General features: G+C 47.0%; 1 protein-coding gene across 4 annotated transcripts in view; it reads left to right on the forward strand.

The window, feature by feature from the left end:
• The window catches only part of rassf1 (Ras association domain family member 1), a 98,700-nt gene that overhangs the window by 73,795 nt on the left and 10,743 nt on the right, over positions 1-14,162 (forward strand). For 3 of the 4 annotated variants that reach the window (XM_078209424.1, XM_078209425.1, XM_078209427.1), the window contains exon 3: positions 4,975-5,088. The exons of the other annotated variant lie outside the window; for it this stretch is intronic. In XM_078209424.1, coding sequence (XP_078065550.1) covers positions 4,975-5,088 — 114 coding nt within the window. The remainder of the gene's footprint in view (positions 1-4,974; positions 5,089-14,162) is intronic. 4 annotated transcript variants of the gene reach the window in all.

Raw genomic sequence — 14,162 nt, forward strand, 5'->3', positions numbered from 1 at the left:
CCCCAATGTACCATGCCTCGGGACATCCTTTCCTGCAGCGTATCAGGTAGACATTGACATTTTCTTCCTTTGGACTCATGGTGAACAATCACTGAAACAACTATATGATGACATCAACAAGTTCCATCCCACCATCAGACTCACCATGGACTACTCTCCGGAATCGGTTGCATTTTTGGACACACGCATCTCCATTAAGGACGGTCACCTCAGCACCTCACTGTACCGCAAGCCCACGGATAACCTCACGATGCTCCACTTCTCCAGCTTCCACCCTAAACACGTTAAAGAAGACATCCCCTACGGACAAGCCCTCCGTATACACAGGATCTGCTCGGATGAGGAGGATCGCAACAGACACCTCCAGACGTTGAAAGATGCCCTCATAAGAACAGGATATGGCGCTCAACTCATCGATCGACAGTTCCGACGCGCCACAGCGAAAAACCACACCGACCTCCTCAGAAGACAAACACGGGACACGGTGGACAGAGTACCCTTCGTCGTCCAGTACTTCCCCGGAGCAGAGAAACTACGGTATCTCCTCCAGAGCCTTCAACATGTCATTGATGAAGACGAACATCTCGCCAAGGCCAACCCCACACCCCCACTTCTTGCCTTCAAACAACCGCACAACCTCAAACAGGCCATTGTCCGCAGCAAAGTACCCAGCCTTCAGGAGAACAGTGACCACAACACCACACAACCCTGCCACAGCAACCTCTGCAAGACGTGCCGGATCATCGTCACAGATGCCATCATCTCACGTGAGAACACCATCCACCAGGTACACGGTGCAAACTCTTGCAACTCGGCCAACGTTGTCTACCTGATACACTGCAGGAAAGGATGTCCCGAGGCATGGTACATTGGGGAAACCATGCAGACGCTGTGACAACGGATGAATGAACACCGCTCGACAATCACCAGGCAAGACTGTTCTCTGATATTCGGCCTCTGATATTCGGGTAAGCGTTCTCCAAGGCGGCCTTCACGACACACGACGGCGCAGAGTCGCTGAGCAGAAACTGATAGCCAAGTTCCGCACACATGAGGACGGCCTCAACCGGGATATTGGGTTCATGTCACACTATCTCTAATCCCCACAGCTTGCCTGGACCTGCAGAGTCTCACTGGTTGTCCTGTCTGGAGACAATACACATCTCTTTAACCTGTCTTAATGCTCTCTCCACTCACATTGTTTGTATCTTAAAGACTTGATTAGCTGTAAGTATTCGCATTCCAACCATTATTCTGTAAATTGAGTTTGTGTCTTTATATGCCCTGTTTGTGAACAGAATTCCCACTCGCCTGAAGAAGGGGCTTAAGGCTCCGAAAGCTTGTGGCTTTTGCTACCAAATAAGCCTGTTGGACTTTAACCTGGTGTTGTTAAACTTCTTACTATCTAAAGCATCCCCAGATGTTCCACCACCGGCAAACATGTCTTCGCTAGTTGAGTCCCCTCAGCTCTGGAAGCCCTTTATTAAAATTGCTTCCTCTTCTCTCTCTTTTAAATTGATCCTTAGAATCTACCTCTGTGACCAGACGATTGGTCACCTGCCATAATACTCTTTACGTGACTCAGTGTCAGTGGTGGGGGCCAAATACTGGCCGTTAACAGCCTATTGAGGCCTAAGGTAAAAGACCAGTTAGTTTCCAGACCCTTTCAAGGTGTCATCCAGGGACTTACTTTTAATTTTTACTCCATTCTTGTTACAAAGTCAATGCACAGGAAAGCCCAAATCCAACTTCTTGTTTGCTCCAAAAACCAAATTCAAATTGAATCCAATTCATTGTCCCCAGGAGAGACAAATAAGAACCAAGCTGACAAGAAAAGGCATTGCACCCCATCTTGGGCTTGATGTGATGCTTTATCTTGGCCAAAAGGCCGAGAAGCAAGGTGTCATCCAGAAACTAGGCCAACTGCCTGCGGACACCTCCCTGGCAGACAACCGTGCCAGCACTCTAGATCCCTACCATCCTGTTCAGCCACATCTGGAGCCACAGGCTACCAGTGGAGGGGGTTCCCCTTCAAATTCATTGCCTGGCTACTGAAGAACGATTCCAATTCAAAATTTCAAAAAGTTGGAGAGAGGGCCCCTCAAAATGGAGACATCCTCTCTCTCTCGCCTGACCTACAGGCTGCTGCTGCTTCAGTGCAGGAGGGCCTCCTATTGGCTCTCCAGTTTCAAGAGCCCACCTTAAGGTGCCTGCCCAGCTTCTTTAACTGTTTGGCAAACATTTTCTGAGCACTAATTGACGAATTCTGGGAAAAGCACTGCCAGGTGACTGTTTCCCACACATTGTGGGCTGGTGGCCCTCAATTGTGGAGTCCCAACCCATAGAACAAAAATCCTGCTCCAGAATGCAACCCATCATCTGGCTCCCACTTTCCAATCTAGTTCTGGAAATAGCAATGGGAGATGCTCTTAACTCCTTATCCAGCCCCCAATGCCACTCAGTTCCACTTTGTCTGTGGAAGGGGGAGGCCAATGATTCTCTGCATTAGGCACCTACATATTGTTCAAGACACTGGCCTTGGAAACTGAAATGTGTTAAAATCATTTTTAAAGTAGCAGAATGGAACCTGGTAAATGAACATGTTACATAGAATCTGCTGAGTTGGAGTGAGGGTGTTCTCCAGAATGATTTGAGCAGTTCCCTGCTCTGGGAGACCGCCTCGGGAAGAGGAGGAGGCCAGAGTCAGGATTATGCAGAAATGCACCTTGCTAACTCTGAAGATGGAGGGTTGGGGTGGTGGTGGACTCTCTGCCGAAGCAGCTTGGACCAGCAAGGTAGGCAGCGGGCATGGCTTTGCGACAACAGCTGGAATCTTCTGCCCCTGCAGGAGATGAGAAAGGAGGCCTGAGAATTTGGTGGGTTAGCATGGGGTCCAATATCCAATGCCTTCCTGCCTCCACTGGAGAAGGCCCATGGTCCACCTATCTGTCCCACCTCCACTTGAGTCACTTAAGTGTCCAATTAACGGCGTCTTCCCAATGTGCAGCCTGCAGGCCTGGTAAAACTGTGCAGATACAACAGGCCTTCCTCCTCAGAGTCAGTGTGGCTGTCTCACTGCTGCTTCAGATAGTGGGCAAGACACCCACTGAGAGCGGAAGATTCTTTCCAACATTATAATTGATTTATAATTACTGTGTTCATCGAGAGCTTTCCAATCCTTCAGCTCGACTGAATGTGTCCTCCTCTGGTACCTGTTCGTGTTCAACAAAGAACAACAAATTGTCTACAGACTGACAGCGGCGTGCCAAATTGTGTGAGTCACGATGAGACTTCACTCAACAAGGGGGTGCAGTTTGGGGAAATCAGGGTGTGGGAGGTCAGTAGGATAGAGGTTCACAGCACTGTCAACTTGCCCTGATACACCCCCACTCTTCACAGCGATTGCAGACAAAACCATGTATAAATAATCTGAGTCAACGTCAGTTCACTTTACAGCAGGGCTGAGCATCTTGACTTGTGTAGGCTCTGATGGAGAAGGCCCAGCTTTCTGTATTAATAATCTTCAAGGGTGTGTTTGCTTCTGGAAGATGTGTATGAGGATAAAAGAAAGAATTGCACTTAATTAGTGTTATTCACAACCTCTTGACACCACTAGGCACTTCACAGCCAATGAAGCACATCTAGTCACGATTTTGGTTGTAGAAAATGCAGAAGCTGATTTGTGCGAACTCCCACAGTCTCATCCTGACCAGATCATCTGATGTGGTGAGGCTGACCTGAGTGACACCCGGACACCGAGCCTTTCAAAAGGCAACGAACAGCAAGAAAGCAATAACTGCGACTCCTGATTCTGTGCACCTACTTCTTCTCACATTCTCCCAACTTGTGTACCTACCCTGAAAGAAAAATAAATTAAAGACCAGTTGTCAGGATGAAAATGTCCTTTCTTCCTCTCTGGTGGTTTAATCCCTCAATTTGAGGATATAGGTAAGGTTGAAAAGTCAGAGCAGTGTGGATGTCATTTTGTATTATGGGTGCCCTACCTTCCCTCGCCCCCCCCCCCCCCCCCTTCTGACTCCCTTACTCCCCTTCTGACACCCTCACTCCCTCCCCTCTTTTGCCCCTGCCCCCCTTCACCCTGCTCCCCTCCCTCTCTCCCCTCCCTCTCTCCCCTCCCTCTCTCCCCTCCCTCTCTCCCCTCCCTCTCTCCCCTCCCTCTCTCCCCTCCCTCTCTCCCCTCCCTCTCTCCCCTCCCTCTCTCCCCTCCCTCTCTCCCCTCCCTCTCTCCCCTCCCTCTCTCCCCTCCCTCTCTCCCCTCCCTCTCTCCCCTCCCTCTCTCCCCTCCCTCTCTCCCCTCCCACCCCCTTCTGCCCTTCCCTCCCCCTTGCCTCCCTTTTGATATATCTTGCACTATTCAAATCCCCCTCCCCCGCCCTTTCACCCTCTCTCCCCCCCTTTCGTCCACTCCCTCCCTTCCTCCACTCGCCCCCCTCACGCCCCCTCCCCCCTCCCATTGTCTCCCTTTTTGATTTATTTGCAATGTTCAAAACCCTTATCAAAAGGCCTGTTACAAGTTTGCGTTGTGCCTTTTCAAGCAATCTGGCATGGTAGGGGTTAAAGCAGCTATATTTGGCAGTTGGAATAGTTGGACGATGAAATCAGTAGGATTGCACGTAAAAGGCAGGAAGGGGGCGGAACCAGATTAGATCACACATTCCCAGCCCTTTCCCACCAGCAAATCAGCTCTGGAGATCAGCAGTGTGTGTACTTTCCAATTTCAACGGCTGGCAGAGTGAGAGAGAGAGAAATCCCCAGCACTGGGCTGAAACAATACAGGAGCGACCCAGAGAGAGACAGTAACGGTGTGAGCTTCCTTATCCACATAGAGGCCAGCCTTTGTGTGCAAAAGCTTTAACAGGCAGTTAAGGCCAGTTTTCCACCACTTTCAGGGGGTTATCGCTATTTTCTTTTCCAATTTTTGTCCTTCCCTTCCTCCTCTCCTCGTTGTTCCAGATGACGTGGACCAGCACTAGCAGCAGTGGTTACTGCAGTCAGGAGGAAGATTCAGAGTTTGAACAGTTCTTCACTGCCAGGACCTCCTTCATCAAGAAACCCAGGAAGTTCAAGGTGAGATACTGTCAGCTGAGGGTTGCGGGTAAGGAAGAGAGAGGGATAAGGGGTGTGGAGGGAGAGTTGGGGAGGCGTGAGGAGGAATGAGGGTCGGGATGAGGCAGTGAGTTGGGGATAGGTTATGAAAAAAGGGATAAAGGGCATGGAGGGGGGGAGAGTTGTGGAGCGGTATAGAAGGGAGGTATTGAAGAGAGTTGGGGAGTGGGGCTTTGGGTTGGGATTGAGAGTGGGTTGGGGAGTAAGGGTGGGTTGGGAAGCGGGGACATTTTGGGCAGATTAGGAAGTGGGGGTGCTGGGTTGAGGTGAGAGGGTGAGTTTGGGCAGTGGGAAGTATAGTGGTCGAGTTGGGGAGTGGGAGGCTTTGGGGGTAGGGTTGGGGAGTGGGACGCGTCGGGGGTCGGGTTGGGGAGTGGAGGGGTGTCGGGGGTCGAGTTAGAGAGTGGGGGGGGGCATTGGGGGTCAAGTGGGGAGCATCGGGGGTCGTGTTGGGGCATTGGGAGAGTGGAAGTGCTGGGGATGAGTTGGAGGTGTATGCGGAAGGGAATAGTGAGAATTCGGGGAGGAGAACAAAGGGGTGTGTGGAGGGGAGGGTGACATGAGGAGATAGAGGTTAGAGGGATGAAGATAGTTGGCGAGTGAAGAGGAGGGTTGGGAAAGGGAGTGAGTGGAGGACAATTGGAAAGTTGAAGAGGGGGAGGGGAGAAAATGGAGAGATTGGGTGGAGCAGAGGATGGAAGGGGGATATGGCAGTGAGGGGACCCTGGAACAGGTTATCGGGGGGTGGGCGGGGGTGGGAGAGGAGCATATGGGAGGAAGTCCTGAGAGTGTTACAATGCATAGCTTGTCTTGTCACTGAGCAACTCAGACGTGTAGAAGCCTTGCCTAGGGAAAGGTTATGGGGGAGGGTGGGGATGCACTGACCTTTTGACTCCTGACCTCCCTAGTGCTTTGATGATTGTCCAAAAAAAATTGCTTGTTCCTGTAGCTTTAGGTGAATTTCTTGACCGCAATCTTAAGATCCCTTGTCAGATTCGAGAATATATAGAATGGATTGTCTCTGTGTTTAATGTTTCTTTAAATGTGACAAAACATCAACCCAACTAGATTTTCTGAAGCCTCAAATGATATTCTCGTGTCTGGCTCACTTGAGATTTAGATAGTAAGTTACTAAGCAACTTGTCTGACTCAAGACGTAATGTCCTCACAGACGGTGCTAATTAAGGTTTTTGTTTCAAGATGAATTGTGGTCAGGTTATGGAACAATACAGGGAGAGTTAAGGCTGTATTACAGTGAGGTTTTGTTGCACAACACTGGCTCCAGTTCTTCCTTTAATCTTTGGCTGTTTCAATCATGTTGGACAATATTCCCCTGGGTAACTGTACTGTTCCATTCCCTTGTCCAAGTAGTGTATTCTTAATGAAGCAGGGTTAAAAACATTAAGGGGTGAGCGGGCCGTCAACTCCACAGTGTATCACAGCCAAGAAGAATACTATCCTCAACCCATACCAATAACTTGCATATGTATAGCATCCTTAACATCATAAAGTGTCCAAAGATGGTTCATATTAGGGGAAGACAGAGGATTTGAGGCAGAAAGAGAGGGTTTAAGAAAGAAACACAATGAAGAACAGCAGATCTGGGAAACAAACGGAGCCAATGGTAGAAAGCTTTAAAGAATGAAAAAAGGCAAAGATTTGGGTGATTTGGTGGGTAAATTAATGTGGAGTGGCTTTGTCACACGGCTGTGCTTGGTCATGTTTACGCCTGGTGCTCATACTCGCACTTTCCTGTGGAAATAACTCAAGGGTGGAATTCTTTCACGGCCCCTTCAGTGGCAGGTGGGGGGGGTGGGGGGGGTGGGGGGGGGGGTGGGGATAGGTGGGATTCGACAGGACTCCAAAAATTGGTTTCATGCTGGCATGAATTTCCTGTAGGATCTTCCACTGGTGCTTGTCATGGTGGATGAGGAAACCCACTGGAGGCTAAGGTGAAACTGATTTGCATCCCGCTAATGGGAGGCTGCTAGTAAACCTTTTAGTGGACCTTTTGAATATGGCCTTTTCAATATGGCACCCAGATTTGAGGGCAACATCATGCCCATCCCTCCACGGAATATGACTCTCAACCCCCAGCTCATAAATAATGAGGTCGGGGCCGGAAGATATGACATGGTGTCCTGTTGGCCTCCGCAATTGGAAACGCACCACATTCCTGCCCTTGCCACGGGACTTAGCCCCCAAATAGAAGAATTCCACCCCAAAGCAGGAAGCCTTGCTGATTTCTTTTGCTTTCCCTCTTGGAAATTCAAAGCCACCAAGGTTGTGGAACCTGAACCTGTGAGATGAGCTGGTTCAGCACAGGGCTAAGATTAAACCTGGGATATTCTCATCCTCATGGTTCAGTAACACACAGGTACTGGAGGACCTATAGAATGTTATAGCGCTGAGCTCATTAGATCAGACCACATAATGGGGAAAACCAATTGGTGGTTACAATCTCTGTGGCAATGTGGTGTCACCAAGGAGAGAGGAAGAGTAGATAGAGATGTATGATACAGATTGTCATTTATCTGGTGTGTCTGTGACACTTGGACCACATGGTCAGGGGAAAAAAAGCTTGTGCTAAGCCAAATCGTGAAGGGAAGGACAGAGTGTGCAGGACTACAGCAAATGGTGGCTCCTTCCACACTCATGCACGCTCTCTGTCAGATAGTAATATTATTTTCATTTGGGGAATCCATTGTAAAATCCTGTTGTGTTAGATATTTTTTCTTGTGTTGTTAGCCCTTCACTAACGCTCAGCACTGCTCCTTTAATAATTGACCAGGGAACCGTCATCGGGATGGTAGGTAGGTGGCCTGGATCCATCAGAAAGCTTCAGGCTTAGTCGGATCGAATTATTATTTTTCCCAGTTTCTAAAGATTCTTCTATCATGACCACAGCCCAATTCAAGTCCAATTCAATATGAGAAGCAGGGCTAACAGGATTATCAGGGTTGTTGCACAATTTGTAGAGTAAAGGGTGCCAGGCAACAGGAAGGTGTTCCACGTGGACTACCCAACCCTGCTGCCCCGCCTCAGAATGTGATGATCTAATGCTTAGTTTCATGATTGAAGCCGGAAGTGTGGTCTGTGAGCTGGCCGAGCACAGGCAGTCAGCGTGGGAAGCTTCCTGGCTGATTACAGTGTGAGAGATTGATGGCACTCTTTACATAGCCAATCCTTATCAGAAAACTCTTGGCTTCCTTCCTTTATCCTCCCAGTGTGCTCGGAAAGTTTAGAGAAAATTTCACTTTGAACATTTTTCTCACCCTAGACGTTTAATGAAACTTGCTGTAAAAAAAAAAAATAGCCTAATTTATATAAAGAGTTGTTCCTTTCTCTTGAGCATGCGACTCTTTCTCCACCTCTTTCCCCTACCTATATTTCTTCTCGCCTGCCTGTTCTTCTGGGCCGCTCCTCAGCTCTTCAAGGTTACAGTATAGCTCTGGATGATAGTGAATTGGATGGCCCTTTCACACCAGTGACTCTGATCTGTTCTATTCTCCTTTTGACCTTTTTTGATGGAGACAATTACATTTTGAAAGTTAAAGCATTGATTGCCATTTTGGTGAATTAGGGATGATAGTAAATGACTTGTTTCAAATGGATTAAATCTGTGTCACTCTCAAGAAGATGGCACCAGATTAGTGCATTGGGATCAAACCTCACCTGCACAGGCACCACTGATCAGACCCAGATCTGTAGTACTGGATCTCTCAAGTGTGTAGTGTTGAAAAGATCTAGATGTTTCACGTGTAATGTTAATTGAATCTGGAAATCTCATGCATGTAGCATAGGATCTGGCTTTCTCTCACATGTAGCTCTGATGGATTTGGATTTCTCACATGCCTGTGGCATTGATGGGATCTGCATATCATGTACATGTAACTTTAATGAGATCTGGATCTCTTGCATAGGTGTTGTGTTGATAGACTGTGAATCTTTGTCATGTGCAGCATTTATAGGACCTAGATCTCTCATGTAATGTTAATGAATGTGGATTTTTGCAATATTGACTGCCGCTGTGAAACATTTAATGGTGTTTTGACCTCTTTTCAACTGTAGCAAAAACTGTGCACCTCTGCTCTTGTTGATTGTAAATCTGATATAGCTCCAGCCTCAGTGGCCTTCTGGTGTTGAATCCAAGTGGCCCTTCTTCATGTCAGTTAGACCGAAGGCCAGCAAGCAATTCCACCATAAAGGATTTCACTGTGTGCCTGATCATGTCTTGCTGAATGTCCATACAAAGGGGAAGACAAAATTACCCACTTTGTGTGGAATTACTTTCCAGTCAGTCTCAAAACAGAAAATGCTGAAAATACTCAGATCACTTGGAGTCTAAAGAGGACAGTCAGGTTGGCATTTCAGGACTAACTAACCATTCATTACATTCCTCCAAAAACATTAAGTTGCCCTTTGCACAGACTAGACCATTCACCAAATTAGGAATAATTCATCATGTGAAAATGGGCAAAGTACTGAGCAGCAAAATACTTATAGAAATGAACTGGAACAGTTACTCTTTCCAGAATGTCGCCTTCAATTTCTCCTACAGTTTCTTGGAAAGAATGAAGCAGCTGAGTTTTTTGTTTCCTTGGTGCGCTGTCAAGTTGCCCTCCTTTGGGAGATGATGTGGATGTATGGCATTTTTTTGAAGAGTAGGGAGATCTGATGTCCTGGCTGAGTCTCATCCCCTGACAAATATTACCAGAAAGAACATTAACCCATCATTCAAATCATTGCTGCTTGTAAGAGCTTTGCTGTGGGAGATGACTTTGCTACAAAATGCTTCAGGAAATGCTTTGGTAGATTGAACCAGGACAGGACTTACTCAGGTAAGGCTTTGGGGAGAGTTACAGAACAAAGAGATCTAGGAGTACAGGTTCATAGCTCCTTGGACAGGTGGACAGAGTGGTGAAGAAGGCATTCAGCATGCTTGGTTTCATTGGTCAGAACATTGAATACAGGAGGTTGGGACGTCTTGTTGAAGTTGTACAAGACATTGGTAAGGCCACACTTGGAATATTCTGTACAGTTCTGGTCACCCTATTATAGAAAGGATATTATTAAACTAGAAAGAGTGCAGAATAGATTTGCTAGGATGCTACCGGGACTTGATGGTTTGAGTTATAAAGGGAGGTTGGATAGACTGGGACTTTTTTCTCTGGAGCGTAGAAGGCTAAGGGGTGGTCTTATAGAGGTCTATAAAATAATGAGGGGCATAGATCAGCTAGATAGTCAATATCTTTCCCCAAAGGTAGGTGAGTCTAAAACTAGAGGGCATAGGTTTAAGGCGAGAGGGGAGAGATGCAAAAGGGTCCAGAGGGGCAATTTTTTCACAAAGGGTGGTGAGTGTCTGGAACAAGCTGCCAGAGGTGGTAGTAGAGGCGAGTACAATTTTGTCTTTTAAAAAGCATTTAGACAGTTATATGGGTATAGAGGGAAATGCACCAAATGCAGGCAATTAGGACTAGCTTAGGGTTTTAAAAAAAAAGGGCAACATGGACAAGTTGGGCCGAAGGGCCTGTTTCCATGCTGTAAATCTCTATGACTTTATGACAATCTGAAGATATAAAAGATGCTTTGGAGAAATTCAAGCCTTCCAGCCTGTTCAATTCCATTCACCGCATTACAGGAAGGATACACAGACAATTGAAGTTGTCAAAACTGAGGTTGATGGATTTTTGTTAGAGTATTATGGGGCATTTGGCTCAGGTGCGTGAATGGAGAATAGTACAGATTAGCTGTGATTTAAATGAATGGCAGTACAGACTCGAAGAGCTGAATGGCCTTCATCTGTTCTAATGTTCTGCCATTCCATTAGATCATGGCTAGATCTGCACCTCAGCTGCATTTATTATCATTCTAATGCTTTGACATAGAACATAGAACAGTACAGCACAGAACGGGCCCTTCGGCCCACGATGTTGTGCCGAGCTTTATCTGAAACCAAGATCAAGCTATCCCACTCCCTATCATCCTGGTGTGCTCCATGTGCCTATCCAATAACCGCTTAAATGTTCCTAAAGTGTCTGACTCCACTATCACTGCAGGCAGTCCATTCCACACCCCAACCACTCTCTGCGTAAAGAATCTACCTCTGATATCCTTCCTGTATCTCCCACCACGAACCCTATAGTTATGCCCCCTTGTAATAGCTCCATCCACCCGAGGAAATAGTCTTTGAACGTTCACTCTATCTATCCCCTTCATCATTTTATAAACCTCTATTAAGTCTCCCCTCAGCCTCCTCCGCTCCAGAGAGAACAGCCCTAGCTCCCTCAACCTTTCCTCATAAGACCTACCCTCCAAACCAGGCAGCGTCCTGGTAAATCTCCTCTGCACTCTTTCCAGCGCTTCCACATCCTTCTTATAGTGAGGTGACCAGAACTGCACACAATATTCCAAATGTGGTCTCACCAAGGTCCTGTACAGTTGCAGCATAACCCCACGGCTCTTAAACTCCAACCCCCTGTTAATAAAAGCTAACACACTATAGGCCTTCTTCACAGCTCTATCCACTTGAGTGGCAACCTTTAGAGATCTGTGGATATGAACCCCAAGATCTCTCTGTTCCTCCACAGTCTTCAGAATCCTACCTTTGACCCTGTAATCCACATTTAAATTAGTCCTACCAAAATGAATCACCTCATATTTATCAGGGTTAAACTCTATTTGCCATTTTTCAGCCCAGCTTTGCATCCTATCTATGTCTCTTTGCAGCCTACAACAGCCCTCCACCTCATCCACTACTCCACCAATCTTGGTGTCATCAGCAAATTTACTGATCCACCCTTCAGCCCCCTCCTCTAAGTCATTAATAAAAATCACAAAGAGCAGAGGACCAAGCACTGATCCCTGTGGCACTCCGCTAGCAACCTGCCTCCAATCCAAAAATTTTCCATCCACCACCACCCTCTGTCTTCGATCAGACAGCCAGTTACCTATCCAATCGGCCAACTTTCCCTCTATCCCACACCTCCTCACTTTCATCATAAGCCGACCATGGGGGACCTTATCAAACACCTTACTAAAATCCATGTATATGACATCAACTGCCCTACCTTCATCAACACACTTAGTTACCTCCTCAAAAAATTCAATCAAATTTGTGAGGCACGACGTGCCCTTCACGAATCCGTGCTGACTATCCCGGATTAATCTGCATCTTTCTAAATGGTCGTAAATCCCATCTCTAAGGACCTTTTCCATCAATTTACCAACCACCGAAGTAAGAGTAACAGGTCTATAATTACCAGGGTCATTTCTATTCCCTTTCTTAAACAGAGGAACAACATTCGCCATTCTCCAGCTTGACAATATCAAGCAAATACCAACGGCCTTCACAAGATGCGTTAACAAATAGAAATAGTGGACAGGGTTTTCTGGCACTTCTCAGCAGGGGGATCTTCCAGTCCTGCTGAAGGCGAGCCCCTCCCTAGCAGTGGGAATGGTGAGCTATGCAAAACATCATAGACATTGGCAGGACCAAAAAATCCTGCCAGCAGCCAGTGACAAGCTACCTCCACTGTTGGGAAACACACCCCAGGGGGCCCAGAAAATCCTATCCAGCATACTTCATACTCTGAATTTTAACCAGACGGTACATAACAGCAATATAAAATTGCAAATTGATCTGACAGATGCTGCATACATGAAGATCAGGTTCTCTCCCATGCACCCCTACCCCTCACACTCCTGCTTTCCAAGTCCTGGTCCACCATTTTGTACCTGATGAAGCAGCAGCTCTATATAAACATTGATTTCCTTCACGATATTCAGCACATTAGCAGTGTATAATGGTGCAGGCGATTTCTTTAGGCAGGAAAATCGGGTGGCAGCTGCTCTATTTCTGCCATCAACGTGCTTCTCCCAAGTTCCTGAAATCTGCATGTCGAGCTCCGACTGACCTGATTCACACTCGTTAAGGTGGGAGCAAATCTTCAGTAGCACGAACTTAACTTGTGGAAATTCACCCCCTAACTATTTAACTCAAACTAAAACAAAGGATAAAAATTCCTATGCCTGGAGCACTGAATCATTTAAGCATGACTTTTTCCAGCTTGTACTGTACCTTATAATACAAACTGAACAAAGAACAATACAACACAGGAACAGGCCCTTCGGCCCTCCAAGTCTGCGCCGCTCATGTGCCCACTAGACCATTCTTTTGTATCCCTCTATTCCCAGTCTGTTCATGTGGCTATCTAGATAAGTCTTAAACGATCCCAGAGTGTCCGCCTCAATCACCTTGCTTGGCAGTGCATTCCAGGCCCCCACCACCCTCTGTGTAAAATACGTCCCCCTGACATCTGTGTTGAACCTTGAACCCGTGACCACTTGTGTTCGTCACCTCCGACCTGGGAAAAAGCTTCCCACTGTTCACCCTATCTATGCCCTTCATAATTTTATACACCTCTATTAGGTCGCCCCTCATCCTCCGTCTTTCCAGGGAGAACAACCCCAGTTTACCCAATCTCTCCTCATAGCTAAGACCCTCCATACCAGGCAACATTCTGTACTCTCTCCAAAGCCTCCACGTCCTTCTAGTAGTGTGGCAACCAGAACTGGACGCAGTATTCCAAATGTGGCCTAACCATCGATCTATACAGCTGCAACATCATATGCCAACTTTTATATTCTATGCCCCGTCCAATAAAGGCAAGCATGCCATATGCCTTCTTCACCACCCTCTCCACCTGTGCTGCAACCTTTAAGGATCTGTGGACTTGTACACCCAGGTCCCTCTGTGTGTCTATACTCCTGATGGTTCTGCCATTTATTGTATAGCTCCCCCTTACATTAGATCTACCGAAATGCATCACTTCGCATTTATCTGGATTAAATTCCATCTGCCATTTCTCCGCCCAATGTTCCAGCCTATCTATATCCTGCTGTATTCTCTGACAATGTTCATCACTATCCACAACTCCAGCAATCTTCGTGTCATCCGCAAACTTACTGATCACACCAGTTACATCTTCCTCCAAATCATTTATATATATATCACAAACAGCAGAGGTCCCAGT

The sequence above is a fragment of the Mustelus asterias genome, chromosome 3 (assembly GCF_964213995.1).
Source record: "Mustelus asterias chromosome 3, sMusAst1.hap1.1, whole genome shotgun sequence".
NCBI lineage: Eukaryota > Metazoa > Chordata > Chondrichthyes > Carcharhiniformes > Triakidae > Mustelus > Mustelus asterias.